General features: G+C 55.6%; 1 protein-coding gene across 2 annotated transcripts; it reads left to right on the top strand.

Moving 5' to 3' along the window:
* The first annotated feature begins 7,639 nt into the window (after positions 1-7,639).
* Positions 7,640-22,563, top strand: ZKSCAN2 (zinc finger with KRAB and SCAN domains 2). 2 transcript variants are annotated; one of them, XM_019750197.2, is made up of 7 exons: positions 7,640-8,644; positions 9,640-9,823; positions 11,805-11,896; positions 12,227-12,353; positions 14,668-15,351; positions 17,366-17,857; positions 18,697-22,563. In XM_019750197.2, the coding sequence occupies exons 1-7, from the start codon at positions 8,264-8,266 to the stop codon at positions 19,524-19,526; spliced, it is 2,790 nt and encodes a 929-aa protein (XP_019605756.2). In that variant the 5' UTR covers positions 7,640-8,263; the 3' UTR covers positions 19,527-22,563. The 2 variants fall into 2 exon arrangements, with proteins under 2 accessions (XP_019605756.2, XP_074178944.1); XM_074322843.1 differs by having other exon boundaries at positions 8,521-8,644; positions 9,621-9,823.
* The last annotated feature ends 1,078 nt before the right edge of the window (positions 22,564-23,641 follow it).

Here is a 23,641-nt window from a genome sequence, read left to right on the forward strand (position 1 = left end):
ATTACCGTGGCGGAATCATGTCACAGGCAATGTTTGCTCACAAAGTTGCACTACCTAAAACATCAGGGAAAACAAATTATAAAGTGCGGTGAACTGCTAGTTCCCAGACGGCACAAAGCACCACCTGCGTCAGCCCGACACTCGGAACAGGGTAGGTAGCGTGTCTACAGGAAACTGCGTCAGACGGGCTGTGTTCCCCGGAGAAGCCGAGTCCGAAAGCACTGTCAAAGGTTTCTGTAAAGCACATTCTCTGTGGACCCAGGAGCACCTGCTGCCAAATCCTAGCTCTTGCCCTGTCGGCCTGTACGACCCCTGCAAACCACCTGGAGCCTCAGGCCTCCGTTTCCTCACCTGTAAAAGGAGACGACAGTTTCTAAGTCGCCTGAGACACCGTGTCAAACACTTATTTTGTGCGTCAGTCAGAAGTGTTTGGGTTGTGACAGAAGTTTAATTCAGTGTCTTAACCAAACAAGAAATGTACTGGTTCGAAGAATAACGTAGACCAGGGGCTCTGGCTACAGGTGCCGTTGGAACTAGGAGCTCAAGTAGTGACGTGAGAACTCGGTGACGCCCCCTCTGTTTGGGGGCCGCCTTCTGCCTGTGTGGACCTCTCTGCCAGGTGGACGCTACTGAAGGCCAGCTGGCCGCCAGCCAGCAGGCCCACACATCTCACCTTCTCAGCACCCCAGGGCACTGCAGACAGCGGCTCACTTGGAAAACGACCCATCGGCCATCGTCAGGCCACGTGCTCTGGGCAGGGCTAAGCGCCTGCTCAGCCTCCAGAGATACACATGTAAGCAGCCACGCACATGAAGACACAGCCTGACCTCTGACCCCAAAACAAACAAGCCAGTTGGAAGGGCACCTGGCCCCACCTGCCAGTGTTCATAAGGGGGGAAATTGGGGCTCTGGCATCAGGATGAACCCCAGGACTGAGGCTCAACCTTCCGTATAAGCAGATGACGAGAGACAGAAGTTGGCTCCGCTCAGAAGCAGCCGCCAGCCCTTCCCACACGTGCTCACTTAGAAGGAGCTCATTTCAGTCCTGGGCCAACAGGGGAAGGGGTGGCTCACGGACTCAAACCCAGGCACATCAGGCCATTGTGTTTCCGAGCCTCTCAGAAGCTTATAGCATTTCCTACGGGAAATTCTCCCAGTACTCTAGCCTCGCCCCCTTATTTGCAGGGCACACGTTCCAACACCCCCCGTGGGTGCCTGAAACCGTGGGTAGTACTGAGCCCTGTCTATTTTTTCTATTGACACACACGCCCCTTTTCACTTGCAGGCAGCACCTCCCGGCTTCTCTTGGGCGTATCCCAATTGCCAGCAACACTACTCGTGCTTTGGGGCCATCGTCAAGTAAAATCAGGGGGACTTGTACACAAGCGATACTGTGACAGTCGATCTGATAACGGAGACGGCTGCTAAGTGACTAAGGGCAGGCAGTGCACACAGTGTGGACACAGGGGCAAAGCGTGAGTCACATGCTGGGCAGCACGGAGCACGACAACACGAAATTTCATTCCACTGCCCAGAATGGCACGCAATTTAAAACTACGGATTGTTTCTTTTGGGATTTTCCATTTAATGTATATAAAGGGAGGCAGCACCTCCCTTTCCTACAGAGTAAAGCGGTGACTATGGCCACAAAAGGGGGGGACACAGAACACTGCCACCCACCCCCCCAGGAGGGACGGGAAACATTCAAACCAGAAGCAACGCTACCAGAGCACCCTACCTGGCCACACACCCAGTGTCTTCTAACAGCTAAAGGTAAGCTGGTAAAATCAAAGTCATCGTCAAAGGTAAACACAGAATACCAAGCTCAAATACGAGAGGTGAACGGGTCCAGAATCCCCAAATATATCGCACCATCTAATCTCATGGTCCCTTCTCTGTCCCCCTATTTAATTTCTCAAGAGCCTTAATGGAAGTGCCACTCCCTTCGTGTTGCAACACTTGTTTTCCTTGGCTGCCAGGACACCACACTCTAGTGGTTTCCCTTTTACTTTTCTAGCGACTTCTATTTACTCTTCTTGCTAGACTCTTCTATAGTGTGCCAGGGTGGCTGTAACAAAATAGCACGAGCTGAGTGGCTTGACATAAATTCATCATTCCACAGTTCTGGAGCCGGCAGTCTGAAATCTGGTGTCAGCGGGGCCACGCGTCCTCTGAGGCTCTGGGGGAGGGTCTGTTCTCGGCCTGTCTCCTAGCTTATGGGACTTCTCTGGCTTGTGGCAGCATGAGGCCACGCTTCACATAGCATTTTCCCCGTGTCTGTGTCTACTGACAAATTTCCCCTGATACAAGGACACCAGTCACGATGAATTAGGCGCCCACCTTACTCTAGCATGACCTCATCTTAACTAATTACATCTGCAACGACCTCACTTCCAAGTTAGAACAACTTCTGAGATATGGGAATTTAGGAATGTGGGGGGTGACAATTCAACTACAATTGTCCCAACTATCTCTAAATTATGGGGTGCTCAGGGGCACAGGCCTACCTTCTTTCCCTTCTATATCTATACTCTTCCCCTATATGTTTTCATCAAATCTGATGGCTTTAAATATATATTGATGACCTTGAGTTTTATCTCCACTCCTGACCTCACCCTGGACATATACCCAACTGTCTACGTGACACGTGCATATCTCAAAAGTATTGCATCCAAAACAGAGTGAGTGATTTTCCCCACCACAACTCCACTCCAATGAACCAGTTCTCCCCACACCAAAAACTGGGGTGCCATCAATGCAGGTGCTCAAATAAAAAAACCTGGAGGCCATCCACGAGCCCTCCCTTTCTTTTATGCTCCAAAACCAAACTATTGCACGTCCTGACGGTCCTGCATTCAGAAGACGTAGAACACACCCCTTCTCTGCACCTCTGCCGTCACACCCCAGTCCAAGCCATCACCACTTTTTGCCAGAACTGAATCCATAGGCCCAGACCTGGTCACTCTTCCTTCACTCTCGCCCCCTTCCCAACCACTCTCAGTGTCACCCAGTGACTGTGTTACACAGCAGGTCATGTCACTCAGAAGCTCAAAGTCCTTCAATGACAATTTTTAGAACCGATCACATGCCCCTCACACGGTCATTTCCACACTGTCCAGCCCTGCCCACCTGTGTGACTGGCTCTGGTCCCATTCAAACCCTTGCTTGTTACGCTCCGGCCACTCTGGTCTCCTCTCGATCTGTAGAACCCGTCAGCTTCCCGCCTTGAGGTCTCTACGTACACCTGCTATCTCCCCTCAGGAATGTTCTTCCACCGTCTGCACATACATGGCTCCTTCTCATCCCTCAGCCTCCAACTCAAACAGGAAGCCTCGCAGAAACTTCTCCCGACCAAACTTTATACGTTAGCCCCAGTCCAGTTAGTTACTGTCTGTCCCATCCTCCTACTCATTTCACCCTTAGTATTTACAGCCTGAAATTATCCTGTTTATTTATATGTTTGCTTGTATAGTATTTGTCTCCTTCTCCAATCTCCACCAGAACATAAGCTCCTTAAGGGCGGGCAGGAGTCAGTATTTCACTACTTTACCTGAAACATAATTAACTTCTATACATGCGTTTAATGGACAGTGGGTGCACAGAAAATTAAGAGACCCTAGAAATCATCATATTCAAACCTGTCTGCTGAGTGCACAGCGGCTCTAGCCAGGAGTCTGTATGGGAGAGACGTCCCCCGAGACACTGGTGCCCTCACCTTCCTACAGCAACGGGCACGCTTTCTACTGCCTGCAACATGAAGTGCAAAGTCCCTCCAACCTGCGTGACAGCTCCGTCTTCACCCCCCCCATACTAAGTTCATGGCACATGGAGCTTCATACATGTTGATGGTATCACCTGTCTCCCGCTAAACATCCTTCCCGACTCCTGCTGTGAAGCTTCTCCTGGAGGCCAGAGGAGCTATTCCCCTGTGCTTCATGCGCACACCTACCACCTTCTAATATATAACAATTATGCAACTAATTGTCCCCACTTTACTGCTAACACTTTGAGTAGAAGGGTTGTTTTATGTACCTATCAGTCCACTGGTGCCTCAGAGATGTATGCAGCCAAAGCCTGCTGACTGCTAAACCTGCGTATCAAGAATTAGCCGAGAATTTTTCATTATTGTATTGCTCAATGGAGTGAGAAGAACTGGAGCATTTTAACTGTTGTTATTCTGTCAGCTATCTGACCACCACCAGTGAGCCAGTGGGAGAGGCGACTTCTAATTTGTGAAATGGAAATTTATTTCAATTAGTTATAGCTTGTTTAAGAAGTCATATTTGAAAATATACTATGCCCGAAATAGACACACCAATACACACATACCCAACCTTTTCACTTTCCATTTTCAATTTTTAAAAATACAGATTGGATTTTTAGGATATAAAAGAAATAAGAGGTAACTGGCATTACTAGGAAATTCCCCAGCTTGGACTTTTTCTTAACTTAGCATAGGCACAGACAGCACTTCTTGAAAGGGTTTAACGTTCACCTTTGTGATAACCCTACCTTCAATCCCATTGGCCAACGCAAGTTCTAGCGCCTCTGGTTGCCGGCCAAGGGGCTGGAGGGTCAGCACCATGGACAGCGGGCGCCGCTTCTAAAACGACCGCTGGGCCATTCTCAGAGGCACTAACTACCAAGGAAAGGCTGGTTGCAGCGCTCCTCTGGGGTCGCGGGGACGGAGTGCGGGTTTGGGTCAAATCAGAGGATGGGGTCTTAGGAAAATAACCACTCTTCCAAGATGCCTCCTTCATTTATTGACCTGTATTGATTCACTACTCTTTCGATAATCTGCTCCTCTGTTCCCAAGGCGCCAGCATTTTCATGCTGAAGCAAATGCAAACACCTAACTGGAAGATGTGGAGGAAACTGTCCTTTTCACCTACCCAGTATCTACGATCCTTTCTACCTTGCAAACCACCTTTCAAATAAACAAGCTGTTTTAAAAAGATGCTACTAAGGAATTGTTGATGCTGAGGGGAGGGTTTGATTATATTGAAGTTGTGTTTAAAATGGGAGTCTGGCTTTTAGCAATACAGTCTGATAGTTACAAACAAAGTAGTATGTCTGAGATTTGCTTCAAAATAATACAGGATCAGGGGAGCGGGTAGACATACAGGAAAGAGAAGATTGGCAGTGAGCTGTTAATTGTTAAAGTGGGAAGATGAGAACATGAGAAGCTAATTCTACTTTTCTATGTTTGACATTTTCCATTAAAATATACACATATACACAAGTGTGGGTGTCTTAGGAGAGTATTCCTAAGAAACGAAACCGTTCGTGTATCTCCCTGACAAACAGCAGCTGGGGCCGCCTGGAGTTGAGGGGTTGGGGCTGAGTGTGAGGACAAGGTGCCTGGCTGTGCTGGTGGATCCAAGGTCAGTAACTAAAGTTCTTACCGAGTCACTTTTAAATATAAAATGGGCTAGACACGTAGAGGGAACCAAGGCATGATGCCAAGCACATTAGGGTGGAGAGGCACAAAAGAAAGACTCATAAATATTCCGCCGGGGTGGGGGTGCTCTTAGGGGCTTTCCCTGGAGCAGCCATGTCAGAAGTAAATAAGGAGCCAACGGAGAAGCTAGTGGATAAGATTTTAAAATGAAAGTAAAAGTGCTTCAAAACCTGTGAAGCTGCACACACGGGAAGAACTGCTGTATAGGCAGCAGGTGAGGGTACGTGCCTCCTATGCGTGAGGCACTGCTCTGCGCCCCAGCCCACGTGGTAACGAACAAGCAAACAAAACGCCCGCTACACTGAGCTTACCTTCTGGGGGGGATGGGCACACGCCTCTGCCGATTACTTAAGTGTGGTCATTTCCCCTGGCGGTTTCCTTCAGACAGGAAATGGGGGCCTCCTGTTTGCCGCAGGCCCCACCATTCCTTATTGCCTTTTACTCGGCTTGCGTCACTCATTTGTTATCTGCCTGCGCCCTGCAAACGTGAAAGTTTGTGACCGCTGCTTGCCATGTCCCTGAGCTGCGTGTGACAGCTGCCTCTCCTGAAAACCACCAAATGGCCCGTGGACCATGGAAAAGCCCGTTCTTGTCTGACGCGCTATCCTGGGTCACCGCTTCACGGGAAGTAACCTTGGGCAGTTCCAGCACCTCCATGTCCTCACGTGAAGGTAACTATGTCCCTGTCATGCGGGGTCTCTGGTCCCGCTCCCCACACAAGAACGCAGGTCACGGTGAGGCCAAAAAGGAACACCCACGGAGCCACAGATGTGGGGGTCACACCGCCATGGTCTCGCTGGCGGCGGGAGAGACACAGGAGGCAGGAGCCACACGATCCGCAACCCGCCGTCCGCTTCTCTGCCAAGCCACCATCGCGCCACGGCAGTCACACCGGCGGCTGACGGCTCCCTGGTCACAGCTGCCCGGCATCTACCACCCCGCCAGCGCCTCCCCAGCTGAGGCCGGACCCTGGAAGCCGCTCTCTGGGCCTCCGGCCCCGCGGGGCCGCCCAGCACTTCTGTGGGGCCAGACTCGGAGGTCAGCCTCGTGCTGCTTTCACTCCCTGGCAGGTCAAACCCTCGACGCGACGCAGGTCCTGGGCGCCACGTTCCACAGTGACCTCGGCACCCGAGTTCGGGGACGCGGAGGGATGCCCGCGTGTCCCGCGTGACGCGAGAGCTCAGCGGGGCAGGGACGGCGTCCGGTGACCGCCCAGCACCGTGTCGGCCACAGGACAGGCGCCCGATACCCGTCAGCATGAAGGGCGGACGGCAGGGGACTGAGCTCCCGGCTGCACGAGCGTCTCCCGCCGCCCGCCGCCCGCGCCTGACGGCTGGTGCACAGGAGGCTCCCGCCGCCGGGCGCCCGGGGAACTCACTCTGAGGAGCCGCCTCCCGCCTCACGTACCCGAGACCCAGGCAACGTCGCGTGTTAACTGTGAGGCGCTGAAGTTTAAACACTTCGACACATGTGTCACCACACTGCCCCGTGGGCGCTCTACCCACACGGCGGGGTTTCCGTCCTCCCCGCCGACCAGGGCCAAGCGCCCAAAACACTGGCCACGGAGGGAGCGGCGGGCGGGCGCGGCCGCGCTTTCCCCTCAGCGGGACACGCGGGGCGGGGCGGGAGCGGGGCCGGGTGGCGACTGCGCTCCCACCGCGACAGCCACCAGCCTCCTCAGAGCCGGCGGCACGAACCCCCGCGGCGCCCTCCCCCTGCTCCTCGGGACGGCGGGAGCCACTCACAGGCGCGCCGGCACGACACGGACCCGTCCGCGAGGAGAGCGGGCGCCGAGGCTCCTCCTGCGGCCGCCGCCTGCAGCACAGCCGCCGGCCCGCGCCAGGGGGCGCAACGCACGCTCCGCCGGTCCCTCCGCCGGGAGCGGAGTCCGGGCGCGCGCGGCCCTCCTTCCGCTACCACAGGGCTTCGCGCCACCTCGGGGAGCCCCGGGCGCGGCGGGCTGGGCGGCGGGCCCCGCGGTGCCCCCGTCCGGGAAGCGCCCTCCGTCCGGGAAGCGCCCGCGCGCCCTCGCCCGCCGGCCCCTCAGCGGCGTCCGTGCGCCGCGCGCTCTCGCGAGACCCCACCGCACAGCCCGCTCGCGGCCCGAAAGCGTGAGCCGGACCCCGCGGCGCGCGGGCGCGGGCGGCGCATGCGTGGCTGCGGCTCCCAGCGCCCCCCGCGCAGTCCCGGGGCCGAGCAGACGGGGCTGCGCGCGGGGACCCGGCGGCCGCCCCCTGCGAGGCCTGGCTCGGTCCCCGCGGCCGCTGTCCCCTCAGGGACGGGACCGCTCGGCGGCCTCTCCTCGGCCGGCGGAGGCCTCCTGAGGACGCACGGCCGCCTCGGGCCCGCAGGAGCGCGGCCTGGCCTGGGACCCCGCACCGGCCACCGCAGCGGCCTGGACGCCGCCCGCCGGGGCCTCGAACCCGGGCTGGCGCGGCCCGCACGTCCCGCCCTCCCCCGGGCGTCGCCTCCCGGAGCCGGGCCGGGGACCGACACACCCGCCCCGCCCACCCCGCCGTCAGTCCCGCCGATTTTCTCCGGGTCCCGCAGCCGCGCCGTGTCCCACATGGCACGCGCAGAGGTGCGCCCTGGGCAGCCACGTCGCGGGGAGACACCCTGTTCGGAGAGGAGGCAGTTTGGGGACCTCGCGGGCACAGTCGCCGCTTCAGGGCCCGAGGGCAGATTTGCTCGGGCACCTGAGGACCCGTCCCGCTGTCACTGAGCAGGTTGCCTCGGAGGCTTCGCTGGTGTGAGTGGCGGAGTAGACGTGAGGCTGACCCTGGCTGGAGCGCGCACCGTGGGATGGACGCCCCCCTGGAGCTCGCGGGGCGCCCGACAATGAAGGTGGAGCAGGACCCCGGGTGGGCATCGGCGCCGGTGCCGGAGGAGCCCGCGAGCTCGGAGGCCGAGACCTTCCGCAGACGCTTCCGACAGCTGTGCTACGCGGACGTGAGCGGACCCCACGAGGCTTTCACTAAACTCTGGGAACTCTGCTGCCGCTGGCTGCGGCCAGAAGCGCGGTCCAAGGCGCAGATCTTGGAGCTGCTCGTCATCGAGCAGTTTCTCACCATCTTACCCGAGAAGCTTCAGGCGTGGGCACACACGCAGCGTCCGGAGAGTGGGGAAGAGGCGGTGGCCCTGGTAATACATCTGGAGAAAGAGACCGGAAGACTGAGACAGCAGGTGAGAGCATGTTCCAAATTCCTGCGTTTGGAAGTTGGGGGGTGGGTGAGGCAATGGGTAGGGACGCACGGGCGGCAGTGCTCTTATGGGAGGATGGTGGTTCTAGTGAGACATTTAACGTGAATCCACTCAAAGGGGGATCAGAACTTCATATTAAATGGGGGGGGGGGAAGCTTTGGTTGAAATAATATCCTGCAAAGGAAACTAAGCAGTGTGCATCTAAGTGTTTGTTTGAATGTTTGGCATAATGTTTCTCAAATGCATTATGTTTCACAGGGTTTGACTTTTGCAGCCTGATTCTAAAGACGGCTATGGGGGGGGGGACTTCCTCGGCTCCCCCAGGGCCCTCTCTCATCCCGTTCCAATCCTTGTCGTCTGACGTGCCCTCCACACCATCCATCATCTTTGTCACTGTCCCCAGTTTAAGTGCCAGGTCTTCGTTGGTCAGTGGCTTTGCATGTTCTTCTAATTGTTTTTCAACAGCCCTTCCATTAACCTCATGAAATCCTGCAGGATTTGCAAGATTTGCAGTTTTGCCTTGCACCAGATTTGCATTTGTGTGAAGACATGACGGTCAGCACGTTGCCGCCCGCTGTGTTGGTGAAGGACAGACAAGAGACGCGGAGATTAATTTTATGGTTTCAGTTCACTAGCGAATGTATTTGTGTTCTGATAACTGTCACTTCTCGGTGAACCAAACAGATGTGAGGACTCAAATAACATCTATTCTGAAGACAAGAAGGCTGTGTGTTTCACGGCTGCCAGCCCACACCCCACGCCCCCCAGGGAATTAACAAAGGACACTCCCTGTCCCCTCAGGTCCAGACCTACGGACAGTACTGCTACCCGGATGCCACTGGCGACGCCATTGGGAAGGCACTGAAATTTTCATTGTTTCTCACATCTCTGTCCTTTGATAGCTTTCTTGGGCGAGTTTGGCCCTCATCTGGTCCTCTTTCCCGCTTTCTCATGACAGCTTTGGCTCTATTTCCCAGGGTGGCAGTCCTGGGCACTCAGAGAAGCGAGCCCCACTTGGAGCGGCATGGGACATGGCAGACTCTCACCCTCAGAGCCAGCCCAAGGTGCTGTCTCGGGAAGGAGCTGGCAGCCTCCACTCAGGACACCAGGAGCCGCTGAACCACAAGAGAGCACACCCAAGGACACGCTCACCCAAGGATGGTAAGGACTGAGGCCATGCCCAGTGCAGAGGCCGTGGAGGGTATTCTGTGGCCCTAAGTGTGACTTGCTCAGAGTAAGGTGCCTTCGAGGCATAGTGGAGAATAAACTGAATATTTGGGGGAAAGGTTTTATTAGTTTCAAGAGTTGGGACTACAGCATAAATAAAAGGAATCTTAAAGATGGCACATGAGAAAAGTTAGACTGCCCAGGCTGGCCTTGCGGTCTCCTAGTGTTATTGAAGAATCTATATTCTAATGCTGTTCACCTGAAACTAATACAAAGTAATACTGACTGTCAACTGTAATTGAAAAATAAAAATTAATTTTAAAAAAGAACCTCCGTTCTACAATCAGCTTGTGTTTTCAGTCCTGCCACGTGTATATGTGGGTCTGTTCTTGGCTGACTATAAACAACTCGAAAAACTGCCTGGAGAGGGAAACAAGACATTTATAATCAAAACTTGACTCACACGGCATCAGGGAAGTGGCATGTGAGGGGCATAAACAAGAGGGATTCGTAGAGAAGGGACCACTGCCGTCCACAGCTGCCGGAGTCATTGACCAGCCAAGTGACAAGTGAAAGGCAGTCAGGAGCAGCCCGCCCGCCCCAGTCCAGTGACCTCCGTCCCCTACAGTGCGCTGCCCGCTTACAGGGAGGGACGGGAAGGTCGCTGAGTGGACGCCTCGGCATACGTCCTGTCCCTGCCCCTCTCTGAGCTCAGGCAGGTAACGCACACTCCGCAGTGATGTGACTGGGTGACCTGGGTTCAGAACATACCTGTGCCATTTGTTGTCTGTGGCCTTCGTCAGGTCACTTCTCAAACTCGCCATCCTGTCACCTATAAAAGGAAAATAAGAGGATTGTTGGTGTAGATGAAATGAGGCCGCGTACAAGGGCCAAAGCATCGTCTGCTCAATCGATGTCAGTTTCCTCCCTCCCGTGATGACACAGCCATCTGACCTACACAACCGCTCCGCCTTGTCCCTCCCCAAATTCATACTCGGATGGAACGCGCTGTGAATACCAGTGGTTCCTGAATTTTCTAGTGTGTGTGCATCAGCCTCTGAGTCCCCTTGTCAGGTGGACTCGGTCACTGTAGCTGAGCAGCCGCGTCCAGCAAATTCCTGGTGTTCCTGGATTTTGCCTTCACAGGGCAAGAAGGAATTCCTAAAGTGGAAAGGCTTGTTGGGTTGAGATACTTCCTGGGGGTGTGGAGGACAGAAAACGGGATAAGAGGGATAAATGTGTCAGGAAGGTGAGTCCGTTCTAAGACAAGAGCTGGGATCTCAGGCACGCGTGCCGAAGGGCTGGTGAGACGGGACCCGGTTTGCTTGTGTAGGAAGCACCGGAGCAAGCTTTGGATTCTGGGTCCAGCAGTGTTTCTCCTGGAAGGTTCCCCAGATAGGGAGCTCTGGAGTAAAGTCAGGGCACAGACAGTGCTGTGTGCACTTGCCGGGAGTGTCAGAAGCACGTGACTCCTGCATACGGAAGGGGATGAACTTCCACTACCGACTGCAAGCTGCTCACTCACGGCCAAGTCCCCTTGTTTTGTTTCACTGCAGAGGGGATGGTGGCAGGGGGCAGATTTTGTTTGTTTGATTTTTAGTTCTCAAGGTTTAAGACTGGCAATTTCACATAAAAGTCCAGCTTTCTGGCTTCTCTTGAAAAACCGAGACGCTCTGGCTGTACCGGGGCCCAGGGGCCCAGTGAAGCACCCCGCTGAGCACTGCTGCACCCTTTCAGTAGGACATGTCTCCCCAGTTCCGTACGCCCCTCTGAGCATGCCCTCCACCTGCCTGCTCCCTGAGGGTATCAGCATCTGAGACCTGCCGTAGCCCCTGGGCTTCAGATGTGTCCTGAGCTCACTGAGAAGTGGCCGGCTTGTACTTGTTGCCCTTTGACACAGCTCATTCCCTAAGAGCAGAGGCAGCGGGAATTAAAGGGCCAGCGCCCAGAAGGCTAACTGTGCTGTCTCTTACAGCGCACTCTTCTCCCTGGGTTCCGGCCCCCGCTGGAGGACGGGACACCACATACCAGGAAGTGACAGCTGCCCGGCTTCCTGCTGGGTCTCAGGTAGGTTCTCCTGTTCTCTGGCTTCCTTCCTGGGGTATTCAGTCTCCGTCATTTCCTGGGCCTTCGCTCTCTTCAAATTTCTATGCTCCCTCCAAGAGCCTTGCCCCCTTGTCCCTTTTCCAGCCAAGACTGGACCTTCTTCTGAGCCGTGGGACCCCTTGCTGGATCATCTCTCTAGGATTCTTTATCTTCTGCTTTGTTTGGCACGTGATACACACGCAGTCCCTTGATTTCAATTCTTCTGTAGGCCCTTCCGCTTCTCCCGGTGTCGTTCACCCTTCGAAGACCCGTGTGATTTTCTTGGTAATCACTGCTATTGTGTCGTTCCAGGGGCCAGTGAAGGACGTCCCCGTGGCGAGAGGTTCTTCCTGCCAAAGGCGCGTGCGTCAGGTTGCTGCCCATAGAGGCCTCTACCAGGACGCTGGGAAAGGCGGTGCTGGGAACGTGGTCCCCCTGGGTAAGGCGTCATTCTCTTCTCACCGTGAACACAGGCACTTCCAACGTCCGCGTTTCTAGTGATGATGAGACAGTTACAATGTTAGCACTTACGGGACCTCCGTGGGTGGGCTCTCATTTCTGGGACTGGCTAGTGGTCACTTACCCATGTTCTCTCGCCTCACTCCTCCTTTTCTTCCAGTTGAAAATTTATATACCTTGTGATGCTTTAGTGATTGAAACGTCAGAGAGGCTCTTTTAGCACAAGTGTAAACTTACATACCCACTAGACAAAGCTCCCCAGTCACAAGGTCTCCTTAGGGTTTGTTTTTGTTTAACTATACATAGGAAACCCAACAGTTTGCGCAGAACCTGACACGTGGGTGGGTGCCCAGCAAATATTTATGGGTAGATGGGAATCTTGTAAATGGAAGAAAAAAATGTCAATACAATAACCTTAGTAGCATGTTGTGAATTATTTAAATAGCACAAATGTACGGGCGTATATCACCCCTGGAGTGTCACTTTACAAGCCACCTTTTGAAGGATTCTGTCACCTGCTTTAGCTGGAGGGCCAAGTATGGTTCACTCCTATGTAAGGTACAAGTCAGACTACTTAAAAATAAAATTACATGCCTACAACGTGCACTGATACCCATGGGGCTACTTTGTGCTGTCTGAGAGGGTAGCCAGTAGCCGTACGTGGCTATTTAAGTTGACGAAATTAAATAAAGTTCAGAATTCAGCCCCTCGGCAGCAGTGGCCACATCTAAGGTGTTCGGTAGTCGTACTGGGCAGCACATCACAGGGCATGTTCATGGATGCAGACAGCACACTGGACAAGGCTACACACAGACGCGAAACTATAGAGAGTATAAAGTGGGCCACACCAAACTCAGTGAATATAGATAAACCACAACTGTTTATAACTAGAAAGCAACTCAACCAACCGTAGAACAACGTCCGCCTTCAGATGACACACCAGTAACCAAGTGCCCTCCCCAGAGCAGAGGCGTGCCAACATACTCAGCTGCGTGCCCGACAGACGTCTGTGGGCCTCACCGTGGCCGCACAGCATCCAGACCCAGGAGGACGCTGAGCTAGCATCCTTAGTAAACGCTGCCGCGAGTGAGATAGGGACCACGCTTTGAGAACTCAGATTTAGCCAGCGCCTTCGCGGAGAATTACAGTGTTAAGGACCCAGGCCCAGAGACGCCTGCCCGGTCGTGTATCAGACTGAACGAATGGCTCCTGGGCTGACACTAGCCTAGGCACATATTGTGGCCTTGCAGAGTTTTAATTAAAAACTGGTTTGTAAGTCTGGAGTCCCAGTATCTCTTGAAAAATCCAGTGCCAGGCACCATGGGCCACCTCCCTCCTCACAGAGCACCAGGTAGCCAGAGCTGAGGGAGCTTGTGCCCATCTGCCACCACCCGCACTCCTGCCACCTCACGCGTTTGCATCACCTGCCTTGTCCCTACAGCTACTGTACGTGGCTGTCCCTACACTTCATTCTCTCACGTAAGAATACAGTGAGCCTCTGGCCCCAGGGTTTTCAGCAGTGGTTCGATTTGATGCTGCTTCTCTGGGAGAATTCTGTGAGCCTGTGTGTCTAGAGAAGAAAACTAAATCTTACTGTGTAGCCCTGGGCCTGGGACACTGCGCAGATTCGTTCATTCAATGTGCCCAGCGCCTCTCGGAGTAGCTGTGTTATCCCCTCAGATACGGAGGCTCAGAAGAAACCTCCCTGGTCTGAGTGCAGTGAGAGGTGACGTGAGGGTCCACATCCAAGGCGTCCCTCTCCCCGGTACTGGGACAAACTCAGTTTGCTTCCCTGTTCTTACATCGCTCTCCCAGCTGCGTCCAAAATTCCTGACTCCCATCTCTGACTGTGTGTGTGTGTGTGTGTGTGTGTGTGTGTTTGTATGTGCCCGTGTTGTCAGGGAGGCGGGAAGTGTGCGGAGCCGAGAGAAGCAGAGTTTATTTCATAAGCAGCAGTACTGGTCAGGGGCATACTCTGAACCTAACACCGTGTTCCACAAAGGAAATAAAATACGCGTTGCTCACCCTCAGAGGTTTCCTCTAAGAACCGCTGCAGACAGAAGTGGTACATACATGAGAAGTAAAATGAGTCAGTCAGGGGATGGCTATGCCAGAGCGCTCGTGTAAGAATAACTAGTACGCACGGTCGCGGCTGAGGCGTCCCTCCGAGCCGGTGACCGGACGAGACCTCACAGGACAGGTGTGGAGCGTGGTCCCGGAGAGCGTACTGCAGCGGGGAACGGGCACGCACTCAGGACCCTGGTCTCGCATGGACTGTGTTTCTCTTACTGTAGGAAGTGCAGAGTGTCCCTCTAATAAGAAAGCCCCATCGGAGCCGAGAAAGGAGCCCTGGGCCACAGGCCTGCAGCCCTCTGGTGGCAGGACCATTCCGGGCAGCATCTCTGTCCGGGAGAAGTCAGCTGGTGCCAGGCAGCTGCCTGCCCGGGCCGCGGGCACGATGTGGAGAGAGCAGCAGCAGTGGGGCCTAGAGGACGAGAAGGTAGCCGGCGTGCACTGGAGCTACGAGGAGACCAAGACGTTCCTTGCCATCCTCCGTGAGTCGCGCTTCTACGAGACGCTCCAGGCGTGCCCCCGGAACAGCCAGGTGTACGGCGCCGTGGCCGAGTGGCTGCGGGCCTGCGGCTTCCTGCGGACCCCGGAGCAGTGCCGGACCAAGTTCAAAAGCCTCCAGAAGAGCTACCGCAGAGTGAGGAGCGGCCACGTGCTCGAGCCCTGCGCCTTCTTTGAGGACATGGACGCACTGCTGAACCCCGCAGCCCACGTGCCGTCCCCCGGCAAGCCGAAGGAGGCTGTGTCTGTCCCCAGGCCACAGGGCGCGGGGCTCGCTGCTCAGGGCCGTCTGGGCCTGCTGGCGGAGGACGGAGCCGCAGGAGAATCGGACGGGGAGGAAACCGGCCTCGAGTTCATCCGGAAGTCCAAGCTCCGTGGTGCTCCGGTCTTGTTCCAGAACCTGAGTGGTAAGACCTGTGCTTGTCTCTGGTTTGGAAATGGACGGTGTGGTCTTGTGGGAGGAGGAGAGTCCCGCAGGGACCAGACCTGGGAGTGCCATCACCCACGCCTTCCTCTGTCACCAGGACTGGCCACAGGACTGACAGGCTCTCAGGTGTCGTGCCGCCCCCAGTGCCACCTGAGCTACAGCACTGAGTGGCCGTGGCAGGGGCTCTCTCGGGTTAGAGCACAGCGTGGTCTGGAGTATGGGGGGTCCTGTGGGAGGAAGATGAATGGGGTGAGAGGGTCGAGGCGCCACCGTTACCTGAGAGCTGGTATAAAGCCGTCCGTTGTGCTACGTGGTGATAAGTCAAAGACACACTATTATACTATCTAAGGTAACTGGTAAAGAATGTGTAACTAACACAAAAAATGAACGAAAAAATGAAATTCTAAAAGAAAAAAGGAGAAATAGATCAGTCAAATGGAAAAAAATAGTAAGATGGTCAGTGTGAATTCAAATATATAATTAATTACAGATGTAAAAGACCAAGATTTTCAGACATTTAAATAAACAACCATATGTTGCTTATGAGAGATACATCTTAAATGAGAGAATAGAGAGAAACTGAAATTACAAGGACAGAACGTACCTTATACCACACACAAGAAAGCTGGCGTTGAAATTTGGGGACTGGGACATGCAGAATTGCATGGCCAGGTAATGACTGTGTGACAGCAGACACATCCTGTAAATACCCTGAGCCCCCGCGTCCTCATCTGTAAAATCCGACAGAGAACACCAGGGCTGTCGTCAGTGGGAAATGACATGACATACGCAAAGGTTTCCTGCAAGTGTTACAATGCAGGACAGCACTGCCTGGCATCTCTGTTACTAGTAACGTTTCTCTGCTCCATCTGACGGAAAGGTGAATTCTCAGAGGGAAGAATCAACCAGGCAGGAGAGCTGGGAGTGTACTCATAACTACACCTGTTCAAACCAAAGCTCTCAGGGAAAGATGGAAAGGTGTGTCCTGCACGTACAGGTGGTCACCAGCCTAGAAATCCACGGACGTGAGGCAGGGCTCTGGGAGTGGTCCCGAAGGGCCCGACGCTGGGCCTGGAAGGGAGCACCCAGTGACAATGAGGATAGAACGACTTTTTCCCACTTGCTGAGCACACAGAAGCAGAGCCTAACAAACTGCATTCAGACGTGTCCTAGAAACTTCCATTCTGCTGTAAAAGCAGCACCTGCTTCTCGTACAGAGCCTTTCATCTCAAAGTACAGGACGCAGTGACATGAGAAATACTGACTGTTTATCCAAGGTTTGCAGACGCACATCAACCAGCAGAACCGTCTGCGGACCCCTGCTGGCACCCAGACGTCTCTGGTCCTCAGTCTCCTCGAGCCCTCCCATGTCCCCTTCCCTTGAAATAAAAGTGGCCTCAACTCTGTACTTTCTTACGATGCATTTGAGGCGTCACCAGGGCTCCCATCTTCCCGGCTGGCACCTTCTCAATCATTAAACCTGCCCTGACTCCAAACTCTGAATATAGTTCTGATCTCAAGGAAGACTGCTTAAAAGTGAGATAGGAACTTCGGGGGAAAGACCCTACTGAGTGTCCTCGTCCACTACTCTTAGCCATTTTGAAAAGACAGCTAAATCCTTCCTTCATCACCTTAGCAGTGGCAGACGTGGGGACTGACTGCATTTTCACTCTGCCAAGCAAATCGAGATCAGTTTATTGATTTCAATTAAAAATCCTACTGGGATTTTGACTTCATAGACTAACTTCAGAATTGTCATCTGTACAACTTGAGTCTTCGTACCCAGAAACCTAGTATCTCTCCATTTTTCTAGTTCTTTTATGTCCTTCAATTAAATAGTGTAGATTTTTTTATATAGACCTTCTCGTTTAGGGCAGAGCTCGTACCAGGCATACAGACTTCCCGTTGCTACTGCTTTCTCTTACTCCGATGTTCCGTAGCATAGAGGCTACAAACGCCTTCTCTTGTCTCTCACCTTTATCCTTGGACGGCAGGCGTGCACTGGGGATACGAGGAAACCAAGACTTTTCTTGACATCCTCCGTGAGACTCGGTTTTACGAAGCACTGCAGGCCTGTCACCGAAAGAGCCAGCTGTACGGGGCTGTGGCGGAGCAGCTGCGGGCGTGTGGCTTCCTGCGGACCCCGGAGCAGTGCCGGACCAAGTTCAAAAGCCTCCAGAAGAGCTACCGCAGAGTGAGGAGCGGCCACGTGCTCGAGCCCTGCGCCTTCTTTGAGGACATGGACGCACTGATCAACACTCGGGCTTCTGTGCGCTGCACCAGTGCCGCAGAGCAAGCCCCGTCCCCCTCAAGGCCAGAAGGACAGGCCGTTGAGACGGAACCCCAGGAGGCTCCAGGCTGGGAGCCCGAGGAGACCTCCCAGGAGGCAATGGGAGACGACGGAGGCAGCGAGAGAATGAGCGAGGAGGAAACTGTGCACGAGGCAGAATGCCAGGGCTCTCCGCGTCCCCTGCAGGGCCCACGTGGTAAGGACCAGGGGTTGTGGCGCAAAGTGAGAACGTGACCTGCTGGGAAGCCAGACAGCTGCGTGCCCTGCAGGAGTGTCCACTCACTAAGCAGTGTTTGGGCATCAGTGCTGTGTGGGGAACAGGACAGAGCAGTGAAGGGACGGCATCGGATCCACTTCAACATGATGTGGGTGGAGGGAGCAGGGAGTGCGTGGGGCTCAAGACAAAGCGACTCGCGGAGTTTGCACAGTAAAAAGTGAATGCAAAACCAGAGTTAATAAGTGACGAGGACGGAGGCAGAACCAGAGCGGCCTGACTCCCAAGCCTGGTGCCTTCTCCACTTTCTGCTCCGTCCATAGGGGACGGAGGGAGGGGATCGTTCTGGTTTGGGGGACACTGAGAAGTGAGGTCTGTGTGTGTGACGGCCAGAAACACAAAGTGACAGAGAGGACATGAGCTCAGAAGTCCATTGAGGAATTTGGACCTCATCGCTAGAACCTACTGTAAACGTTAGTGTAAGGTAGCGAGTGGAGGAAAGATGTGGAATTTTGAAAGCAGGATGAGTCAGAGTGGAAATTCCGGGAGAGAAGCCAGCTTGCTCCCATGTTGATCAGGATACAGATGGGGAATAATGGCTCGGATTATAATTCAATTCTGAAGACATTTCCGAAGGCCTGCTTTGCAATTGGTGTCGCTGGCTGTTCTTGGAACTGAATGAAATAAGGCCTAATGAGTCAGGGAACAGTCACAGGCCCTGAGGCCAGCCAAGCACGCGGGGATCATAACACACGAGCCTTGTAGGCCACACTGTCTGTGTTCAGACAGGACTGCTGACATTTTTATGGTCTTTCTTTCAGATTTTGAAATTGGAGGCCGTCCGAAAGGAGATGCGATGCAGGTGACCTGTGAGGACCCGGGGCAGCGCCAACCATTACTCGGCAGGTCAGAAAGGGCTGCCACCCCCCAGAACAGCGGCCCAGGCATGTGCCGTACAAGGGAGTGTGTCTCAGGGAGGCCATGGGAGACCCTCCAGGGAACGCGGGCGGGAAAGCTGGTGGCGCAGCCCAGAGACCTGGGGAAAGCTCTCGTGGCTCCGAGGCCATTCCTGGCAAGGAGACCCTACAGGCTCCTCAAATATGGAGAGACTTCTGGAAGGAGTGCGCGTCTCCTGTGCCGGACGACCCACCAGAAGGAGAGTCCGTACAAGTGCGGGGTGTGTGGGAAGGGCTTCGGGAGAAGCAGGAGTCTGATCCGACACCAGAGAACCCACCCGGGGGAGAAACCGCTCAAGTGTCCGGACTGTGGGAAAAGCTTTCAGGACGCCTCCCACCTTGGTGCCCACCAGAGAACCCACACGGGGGAGAAGCCCTGTCAGTGCGGGGACTGCGGCGGGAGAGGCTTCCCCGGCAGCTCGCACCTGAGCGCACACCGCAGCAGGGCGCACGCCGGCGAGACTCCCTACAAATGCGTGGACTGTGAGAAGTCCTTCGGTACCTGTGCCCGGTTCCGAGAACCCCGCAGAGCGCACACTGGAGACAGGCCCCACGCGTGTGCCCTGTGCGGCAAGCGTTTCGGCAAGAGCTCCGTGCTGGGCAAACACCGGGAGGCTCCCGGGAGGGAGAAGCTGGGGCCCCACCCAGAGACCCCACAGAAGGGGAAGAGCGAGGAGCTCAGGAAGGCTTGTTGACGGTCGCCTCCCTTCCCTGATGTGCCCGTAGCCACTTCACCCGCCTTTCCCTCCTGGGAGCAGCCTTTTCTTAGCTGTAACGGGGACGCCCGAGGTGAGCCCGAGGACGAAACAAATGACCGACGGGGCCTGTGCCCTCCCCACCCCAGCGCCTCCTTACTGAGTGGAGACGACGCGTTGTCTCAGTTCAGGCTGGAGCTCCTCCGGTGTGTCGCTCAGGAACCTTCACACAGGCCCGTGCTCCCGGGAGACCGACGTGCTGGGGGGCGCTCTGTCCACTGCACGAGACCCGGGGCAGCTGATCAGTTTCCCGTTTGGGCAGAACTTCCGGGAGTCAGGGCAGAACTCCATCAAGTCCCTTTGGTTCTGAAGATTTTCATGAAGGAGACAGATGTTGTCGCTTCCGTCAGCAAACTGTTGCCGTGCCCAGTTTCAGTGTCGAGCCGCTCACCCGGAACTAGCACAGAATCCCGTGTGGGGGCGAGAAGCAGCTGCTCACCCATCAGCTCCGTGCACCGGCCTCTCCTGCCCGAGGGGGACCCTGTGGCCGCTGCTGCTCCGGCTGGAACGCCATCCACTTCCTGTGGCCATTGCCACACGTCCTGCTCCTTCATCTTCGGGTCCCAGTGCCCGTCCCACTCCTCTGAGCCGTCACGCACCCTCACACCCACTCAGCTGCTTGCCCACGGCACGTCTCGTCAAGATGAAGTAGCTTTCAGAGCAGTCTAGCTCTGCCCTGTAACCTCTCGGGTTCTGTCTCGAACACGGCTGTACTGGCGTCCGTATGCCTCCCAGCCCCCACTGGAGCTGTTCCATGAGCGTGGTTTTCTGAAACTCGAAGGGGTCCGGAAGAATGAGGTGGGAGCCTGGATCGTCCCACCTCCCTGACACGAGCTGGACGCCTCAGGCCTGGTCCTCGGGGAGCAGCACCCCGCCCAGACCACCACCTCCAGGCTGTCTGCCTGCAGCCCTCCTCTCCTCGCCTAGTCAGGCGCTCTCACGTGAAGACGTGTGAGGCCATCTTTCTCCTACGAGTGCGTCAGAATCTGTTCAGACGTGTGAGCAGAGTACAGGGCCGTGGGCAGTAGAGGGAGAAATCAGGCTTGTGGTGCCAGCGTAGGGTGTGGGCTGCTGGGAGGTGGGGATCCAGGGAGGCGCTGAGAAGTGTCTTGTTCACCTGCCGAAACGCTGTGCTTGTTCACACCTGAACAGATCGAGCTCTCGGGTTGTCTGAGTGACAGCCCTCGGGGGTACATGCCGCTTCATGCCAGCATGCCGTGCCCAGGAAGGTGCGTGGTGCCCATGGGTGTTGGGGGGCCCCGACTCTGGTGTGAGGTGCACAGTAATGGACGTCACCCCTTAGGAATACGCACGTGCGGTGGGTGACGAGCGAGTGACACGTGGCTCGGGCCGGGCGGCTGGTTCCCGCGTCTGCCCTGAGCTCAATGAGGGGACACCAGTGAGAAAAGGGGGCATGGGGCCTGTGCTCCAGGGACCTGAAACGCAATACAGGAAACGGTGCTACCAACTCCCTATGTGTGCGGCACAACCGCAGGAGGACGTCGCTTCCCTGCAGAGGGTCCTCTGACTTGCCTGCGACGGGTTCTGTGCCTCTCAGACGCCCCCAGTGGCAGGAAGGGTGCAGAGCCCCCCATCTGCAGTGGGACAAGCCGCCGATCTGTTCCAGTCTCGTGTCGGGGATCGAGCGAAGGTGGAATTCGGGTCCCTTCCCGCTACTCCTGATTGCGAGTGTGTTAAATTAGCGTCATGACCTCATGACCTTCGTCTGTTCTGAAGCAGCAGGAGGCCCTGCCCAGCCTTAGGCCGAGACTGTGCGTTCCATCTTTCTCCATCCGGGGCGTGGAAGTCCACGGGACAGGTGTGTCGTGTCACACAGCACCTCCCTTAGGAAGGTCCCCAGGAAAAGGGTTATTTCAGCACCAGGGAAAGCTCCGGTCCTAAGCAGAAAAAAGAAAGGGTTATCTGACAAACACTGTGATTTTTATGACTTAATGTTTTTCTCTCTTTGTTCTGGGTACTGGAAAGTGCGGCAAAATGCATAACCCACCTCAGCCAACTACCTGAAACCTCCAGTTATGTAATCCTGTCTTATTTCTTTGAAGTTCTCCCAAATCCTGTTTTTCTAAGTGGCATAAATGAGCAGACGCTTTATTCTCAGGCATCTTGGCGAAGGCGCCTGGACACTGGCCGTGCTCCCTGCCAGGCCTGCGGTTCGCCTCACAGACGCCTGCAGAGCCTGTGGAGACTGTCACACGTGCAGCCTGAGGTGCTCACGTGGAAGGAAACCTGCTTGTTTAAGGAGGAACGTGTCACACACACAGACCGCCCAGGGCCACCTGCCATGCTGGACTGGGTGTCACAGCAGAAGCCAAAAGCTTGGTCTCGTTACTGCCACTTCCCAGTGTTGTCCGACAGACCAGACTTCTGGGCCTGAGCGCCGTGTCTGCGGAGGGGCTGCACTTGGCTGCCAAGAGTGCTCCAGCCCTGGTGTCTCAAGGCCGGGGAGCACGTTTGGGTGAAGGAGAGGCTGTAGGACCAGGCCCCCCGCCCAACCCCCACTGCACACAGTGTTTCCTGCTTCGGGCAGGTACAGGGATGCACTGTGTGGTCCGGAGCCTGCTCAGAGAGAAGCCCCGACCACTCACGTCAGCAGCAGGCGGCAACCAGGCACCTCGATAGCTGCGTGAGGGAGCCTACTGTGTGCGGGCCAGTGACCGGCTGGGTAAGCCTACTGTGTGCGGCCCAGTAACCGGCTGGGGAAGCCTACTGTGTGCGGCCCGGCGCCCAGTGACCAGCTGGGAAAGCCTCCTGTGTGCAGTCCAGTAACTGGCTGGGAAAGCCTACTGTGTGCGGCCCGGCGTCCAGTGACCAGCTGGGAAAGCCTACTGTGTGCAGTCCAGTAACCGGCTGGGAAAGCCCCACGTGCGAGGTGTGAGCTCCGTCTGCACACGTCTGTCCTCTGTGGTGTGTCAGTGTTCAATTAGATGTGTGTGAAATAAACGTCTACAGTACCTGACCCCCGTTGGTTCTGCCATCATTTGAAGATTGTCTCCCATTCAGGGCAAAGCGAACTCCTCCCAGAGGCAGCAAGAGCCGGTGCTTGTGGCTGAGCCGCTCGATGTCATCACACAGCCGGCAGGGGTCTCGCTGCGTCCACAGCTGTTCAGGCTGCAGTCCTGACAGTGAGCAGGACACGCTCCCAGGGGAGGGCCGGGTCGACCTTGGTCCTGGGGGGCACTCGCCCACAGCCTTTCACAGGCAACAAGTCTCCACAGTCTCCCCAAGCTCTTGTGATTTCCAGTCTTGGTATGAAGAGTTCCAGTGGCTGCCGCCTCCTCCCAGCTCTGTGGTCATGGAGTCGGCACACAGGCCCTCAGGCTGCTGGCTGACCACGCGTGCCCAGCTGTGCTCTCGAGACCAGGAAGAGCCACGGGGGGAGCGGGGGGAGACAGCCAGGGCGCCCCGACACAATGCAGCATCCACAGAGCACCTCCTGTCTGACCGCATGAGCCTGTACTCTGTGCGGCCGACACCAGTGGCCCCAAGAACTCAGCATCTAAGAGCCCCTGTGTGTCCCCATATTTTCCTTGGGTAAATGGCCACGAGCTTTTTGGAGGAGCTAACATAGACTTAGGACTTCCGTGTGTGCTGTCACCTCCGAGTTCTCCCCCATTCCCTTACAGAGATTCAGTCTGGGAAGGAGGGGAGAGACTAAATCCCCAAGGGCCACCGATTTCCAATTCCTATAAACCACTTACAGCAATGGGACTCTGAGGGGGGGAATGGGTGCTCTGTTTCCGGCACTAACGGGACACAGAGAGTCACAACCCCAAGCTCTGGACGGGCCCAGGGACTTGGAGGGGACGTAGCTCTGGGTTCCGAGAGGCGAATGCCTGACTCCCCTGAGGTGTGGGACACCAGAGAACGGCAGTGGGGAAGGCCAGGGAGGCCTCAGCCTCAGGTGCTTGGACCCAAGGGCCTGGAGCCCGTGGATCGTGCAGGTGTGGTTGGCGGGGGAGGGGTGGAGTTGCCAGAAAAGGACCCCCCCTCCAAGAAGGCACCCTGGCCTGTTCATGTGACTGGGCCACAGCACA

This window comes from Rhinolophus sinicus, linkage group LG18, assembly GCF_036562045.2.
Source record: "Rhinolophus sinicus isolate RSC01 linkage group LG18, ASM3656204v1, whole genome shotgun sequence".
In the NCBI taxonomy this organism is placed as follows: Eukaryota; Metazoa; Chordata; class Mammalia; order Chiroptera; family Rhinolophidae; genus Rhinolophus; species Rhinolophus sinicus.

Excerpts from the sequence above, each read along its gene's own strand:
- ZKSCAN2 (XM_019750197.2), top strand. The coding sequence starts at position 8,264 with ATGGACGCCCCCCTGGAGCTCGCGGGGCGCCCGACAATGAAGGTGGAG. Across the intron at positions 8,645-9,639 it reads CCGGAAGACTGAGACAGCAG|GGTGGCAGTCCTGGGCACTC; the intron begins GTGAGAGCATGT and ends TCTATTTCCCAG. Across the intron at positions 17,858-18,696 it reads TCCCCTGCAGGGCCCACGTG|ATTTTGAAATTGGAGGCCGT; the intron begins GTAAGGACCAGG and ends TCTTTCTTTCAG.